The sequence below is a fragment of the Galendromus occidentalis genome, unplaced genomic scaffold (assembly GCF_000255335.2).
Source record: "Galendromus occidentalis unplaced genomic scaffold, Mocc_1.1 scf7180000077121, whole genome shotgun sequence".
NCBI classification, from domain to species: Eukaryota; Metazoa; Arthropoda; class Arachnida; order Mesostigmata; family Phytoseiidae; genus Galendromus; species Galendromus occidentalis.
In genome coordinates this window covers 1,270,233-1,275,247 of record NW_003805109.1, presented here as the reverse complement: position 1 = coordinate 1,275,247, position 5,015 = coordinate 1,270,233, and the positions used below count along the sequence as shown (strand labels likewise).

At 51.8% G+C, this 5,015-nt stretch overlaps 1 protein-coding gene across 1 annotated transcript; it reads right to left on the bottom strand.

The window, feature by feature from the left end:
• LOC100903215 (transcription factor SOX-8-like) lies at positions 1-2,549 on the bottom strand. The gene is made up of 4 exons (XM_003741169.1): positions 2,290-2,549; positions 1,817-2,085; positions 297-504; positions 1-187 (listed from the first exon to the last, which is right to left on the bottom strand). Exons 1-4 carry the CDS (start codon positions 2,547-2,549, stop codon positions 1-3), a joined length of 924 nt encoding a protein of 307 aa, XP_003741217.1.
• Between the last annotated feature and the right edge of the window lie 2,466 nt (positions 2,550-5,015).

The window sequence follows — 5,015 nt, the reverse complement described above, 5'->3', positions numbered from 1 at the left end:
TCACATTGAACCAGGATGTTGATTGTAGTTGAAGTCAGGAGTCGGTGGACTCAATGATGATGGATGATGCGCCAGAGGTGCTGTGTAATATTCCTGACGGTAATAGTAGGGCTGACATGAGCCTGGATAGAATATTTGATTCAGAGGCTGTTGAGCTAGCCCATTCAAATGGGAATCTGCTCCGTACCTGTGAAACAAAGTACAATGGAGTCAGGCACGGAGGATGTGAGGCTAAGAGGTGTTCCCTTATTGAGGGGAGCTTTGAAGTCTTGTTCATCTAATTTCGTGATAGATACCTTGGGAGAGGCTGCTGCGTTCTCTGAACTTGGAAAGAATCATAAGAATCTGTTCTTTCGACGGGACAGTCGTTCGCGATACCATCTCTCAGTGAACTGTGGGAGCCAATGAAGTTTGATGATATCGATGACGAACTCGGGGAAGTTTGGGTGCTCAGCTGGGGAGCAGCAGGGGGAAGCGAGTAAGGGCTCGGGTAAGGGACTCCATCTGGAAAAAGAGAACACGTTCTGGTTCAAATCGAAATAGCGAAATGCCGCCAAGGCTGAACTTATATTCCACAGCGTGTATCTGCCGAAGAACTTCCAATTCATCTCCACAGATTCCTTCCCCGATGCCATTGGCAGGAGCGTAGCTGAGTCGGAGGGGGAAGGAGCGGCGGTGCCGCCCCGGGTGGCACTTTCCCTGGGGCTTCCAAGAGGGGAGCATTTCGGGATTCTGCCTTCAGGAGAAAATGAATTTCTCCGCGGAAGATATCGGCGAGGCGCGGTATTTCTCGTCGACCAACGGAAAACTCCGAATCACCGCAGTGTTCCACGCTACGCCTCTGTGATCCAATGGAGAGGTCTTCGGGATGAGTTGCGATACTTCGAATGTCCCGATGGGAGCTCTCCAATGAGCGGTCCTTCCGGCGACAGGCCCTTCCCGGAAATTCGAGCCGAAAAGGAGTCCCTCTTGAGAACAGGTGGCGAGAGGCTCCCGGGAAATCCCATCTGAGAGCGTCCCATCCGAGGGGCCCTCGAGGGGCCGATGGTGCAAGCCAAATCCTCCTCAAACATCATTGATAATTGATATATGATTTGTATCAACATCAGCGGGAACGAGGATCGTGTGAGCTCGTCCCACTGGGCCAGAGGGGTCGTTCGACACCATGGGACGCATTGAGCTCGGGAACTGCTCATGGATTCTCAAACAAATAAATGGATGAGGAACATGTGTATAGGGCTCCGGACACTTTGCCTCCAGCAGGAGCCAGCCACTGGGAGAGCGTGGGAAGAGATGCTGATATATCTATTGTGTTGTCTTCATTGGATCAGGAAGATAGGGGATGAGGTTTCTGACTTTTGGCCGAGCTTAAATAATGTAGGCCAGAAGGTGTTCCGAGTTTCTACCTCAGCGTGAATGGCCTTTTAATTCCGGAGAGGCAAATCGGCGACCACGCTTGCGAAAGCGGGACTTTCCAGACCATCAGCCGGGACAGCACTTCGGCTGTCTACGCCGCTGATCCTATCCATAGGAATTCCGATCCACGGGGAGTTCATTGTACATACGGAGAAGGCCCTGATATTGCGGGCTTCGGGAGCTGTCTCAGCAGGCGTCTCTCTCGAAACGTTCCCGGAAGAGTCACGAGCTCACCATTGGCGCACTGCTCCCTCCGCGGCGATTCGAAAATACTAGTCGCCTCGGAGTGAGAGTCGCAACAGCTTGGCAATCATGTACAAAATCTGGACCTCTTGTCGATCGTCCCGAGTCTTCCATCGGTCCCCGGGACGACCCTCAAATCTCGAAACTCGACACTCACCTTGAGTATGTCTTTTGTCTCCACAATCAGCTATAGTCGTTCCTGGAGTCGAGTATGATTTCTCTAATGCTGGGCCGAGCTCAAAACTGATCTTGTTCCTCGTCTTCTGAGCCGCCGCGATGCTCCCACTGCTGCTGGAAGGTTTCTCGCTGTCAGGTTTCGGTTTCCTCCGCGGTTGATACTTATAATCTGGGTATTCTTTCTTATGGAGATTCCGAAGTCGATCGGCCTCTTCGATGAAGGGTCGTTTCTCTTCGTCGCTTAATTTCCTGCAGGGATGAGTGAGAATTCAGAATATGTGAGACTTGTCGACTGCTGTCTGAATGAGATACTCGCTGAGGTTTAATGCCCCCGGTGGCGGAAGCCGCTGGTTGCGTTTTTTTGTGCAACAGAAATGCCAAGATGAGTCTTTTGAAGGACACAGAGAATCGTTCTGAGCTCTAGCGTCATTCCGACGATTCGTTCATACTCACTTCCAAAGCTTCCCGAGAGTCTTGGAGAGCTCGGCGTTGTGGAGGTTTTTGTGGTGATCCGACAACTTCCGGCGAGCAGCTTGAGCCCACACCATGAAGGCATTCATTGGTCTCTTGATGTGCAACCTTCTCTTCTGCGCTGCTAAAGAAGGCCGTCTTGGCACCACAGGGGGCACGAGGGCCCAGTCAAAACCTTGCAAAACCTTCACGACAGCTTCTTCGACATCGGCAGTAGACGATGTTTCACCGACAATTTCCATAATCCAATGAGGAGCTTGATGAAGTCACAGTTGGGAGTCGAGCGACCGCACAAAGGGTAAAAATCAAATTCTGACTCGAGGGAACTGATTTTCGCGCTTTTGCGCTCCGCCACTCTCGAGACTGTCGAGAATCTTGAAAACCAGATAGAAGAGGCAGATAGCGATGGCAGCTGCAGCGAAACGCACACTACTTCTCGACAAACAAGGACCTGCGTTGTGTGGCAGGCTGTAATGGAAGCGGCTGCGATTCGTACGACTCGATGCTGGCTGCCTGGCTTCCCGCCTGCTAGTAGAGAAAGAATCTTCTCGCCACTGCTGCTGCCGCCGCTCCTGCCGCGATGCTCGGTGCTGTCCGCGGTCCGTAGGAGGAGCTTGCTCAAGAATCATTGGCCGAGACGGCGCATGACGTCACTAGCGAACGAACTGGTAGACCGGCGAGCGGGCGGGACCATTCTCAGCCAAATAGTAATGAGATGATCGCCCAAGAACTTCACCAGTCTCACATTAGCGGGAGATAGAAGGTATCGGAACTGCAGGGAAGTCTGCGAAGACTACAAGTGAACACACTCGCGTGAGATACGCGAACGGATTCCTGCTTCCGCCGAGGTCAAAAGCTTCTCCCCAGATTGTCTCTCGCTCTGCAGAAAGACTTACGCTCGAAAGGCACGCAACGACTCTTTTTCTTCTGTTATCATTCCGAAATTCAGTCGAGCTGAAATTCAAAATGGCGACGATTAGGCGAGACTCTGGAACACACCATCGGGCTGAGTTTGTTTGATACGACTGTAGCTCCAATAAAATCATTGCCGCCAGATCTGATGGGATTGATATATCAATGTATATCGAGCGACATTCAGATGAAGCACAATTTTACCCGGTAGACGCACTCGCTCTCTGTTGTCTTCAAGATTTCTTAAGCGAATCTCCACAGCATTCCCGGACACACGGGGACCTCAAAAGAAGGGAAGGAGACGTAGAATTCGAGCACAGCATAGATATTCATCTCCCATATTGTCTCGGTCCGAGAACTACATAGTCATCAATCATTTGCTTCCTAACAAATATCATGACCTCTCGCAGCAGCGTTTTTCGCCATCTGAGACCCGCATCCCAGAGCATTGAGCTGTCGAGTCAAATTTGGTGAACCTGCCGTCGGCCCGGGAAATCATCGGTCGGCTCCTTCGAATTCCAACCTTAAACGAAGTGGAACTCATCGCATCAACTCAATCCAGCGTCGCGGTCGAAGCCTGCATTATCGAGGGTACTCCAAAACGGTCGCAGGGAAGACTTTGAGAGATTCCCCTCCTCGAACCCCTCCTAGTCCTTACATCCGTACTTCTCCCATCGCCTTCAGTCCGAAACGAATGATCCCCGCGCCCCGACCGGGCTCGACTCTCGTCGCGGCTTTTTAGCCGGGAACTCGCGGCATTTTCAGGCTCCCATGGACTTTCTAAGGGGAAATGCTTACCAGGCAACGAAAAATCACGGTCACGGACCGCGACGAAAGTCGAGCCCTAGTAATATCCGATCAGAAACCCCGCTCCAATGGAGATGTGCGCGGTTTGTCGTCGGCCTTTTCCTCAGTCTACAGAATATCTGCTTCTCAAAATGTGCACCGATCGGATCTGTGGGAAAGGCATGTGGATGAAGAAGTCAACTACGGTGCGACCTGTACTGGAGCTTCTGGATTTTCTTAGGAATATAAAGAGCCTTATCAGGTTATCAGAGACCATCAAAATATTGTTGGGGACTGTTGTGATCCCGTTTGAAGCTCCACCGGAACAAGGTACTTGAGATGATTACAGGACTGATGAGGAGAACAGCACAGGGAATACATGTCCAGCATGGGTGAGCCGTCCACGCTGCCAACCAACCCCTCGACCTTGGGACCGTTCTCCCTCGCCCGCCGAATTGAAGAAGAAGCGCATCGGTTCCTATTTGAACCGAGGCGCAGAGCTGAGAAAGTGTCATTCGTTCCCCGGCAATGAAGCACCTACTCGCGATTTCCGAAGCTGGGCTCCACGTCAGGAGATGATGGAAGCGCGTCAGAGATATGTACATATACTTTAACATAAAGAGCATGGCGAGCAACTTTCTTTCATTGAGAATCATCGGATCACAATGCGAAGCATGAAGGACGCGCTCTCCGGCTTTCCTCGTCAGGTCGGGACGAGTCTTCAGAGCACCAGAGAATCGTCTGAGAGAAGAAGACAATCTCGCGGATAGGAACGGAAAATTCGCGATCCGTGAAGATCCTCCACATCGGCGGAATCCTCGGAACGCCGAGGGAGGAACCCCTAGAATTACTTCGGGGGCTCGTCACGATCACACCTCTTGATGCGAGAAGGCAAATCAAAATGCGGAGAAGGTCCGTAGGTCGAGACTCGTGTGGGATGGAGAGCCAGTGCAGGACAGCGGAGCTCAAACGGAGAGGGTTTGAATACCCGTGTGGTCGATCGAGGAACA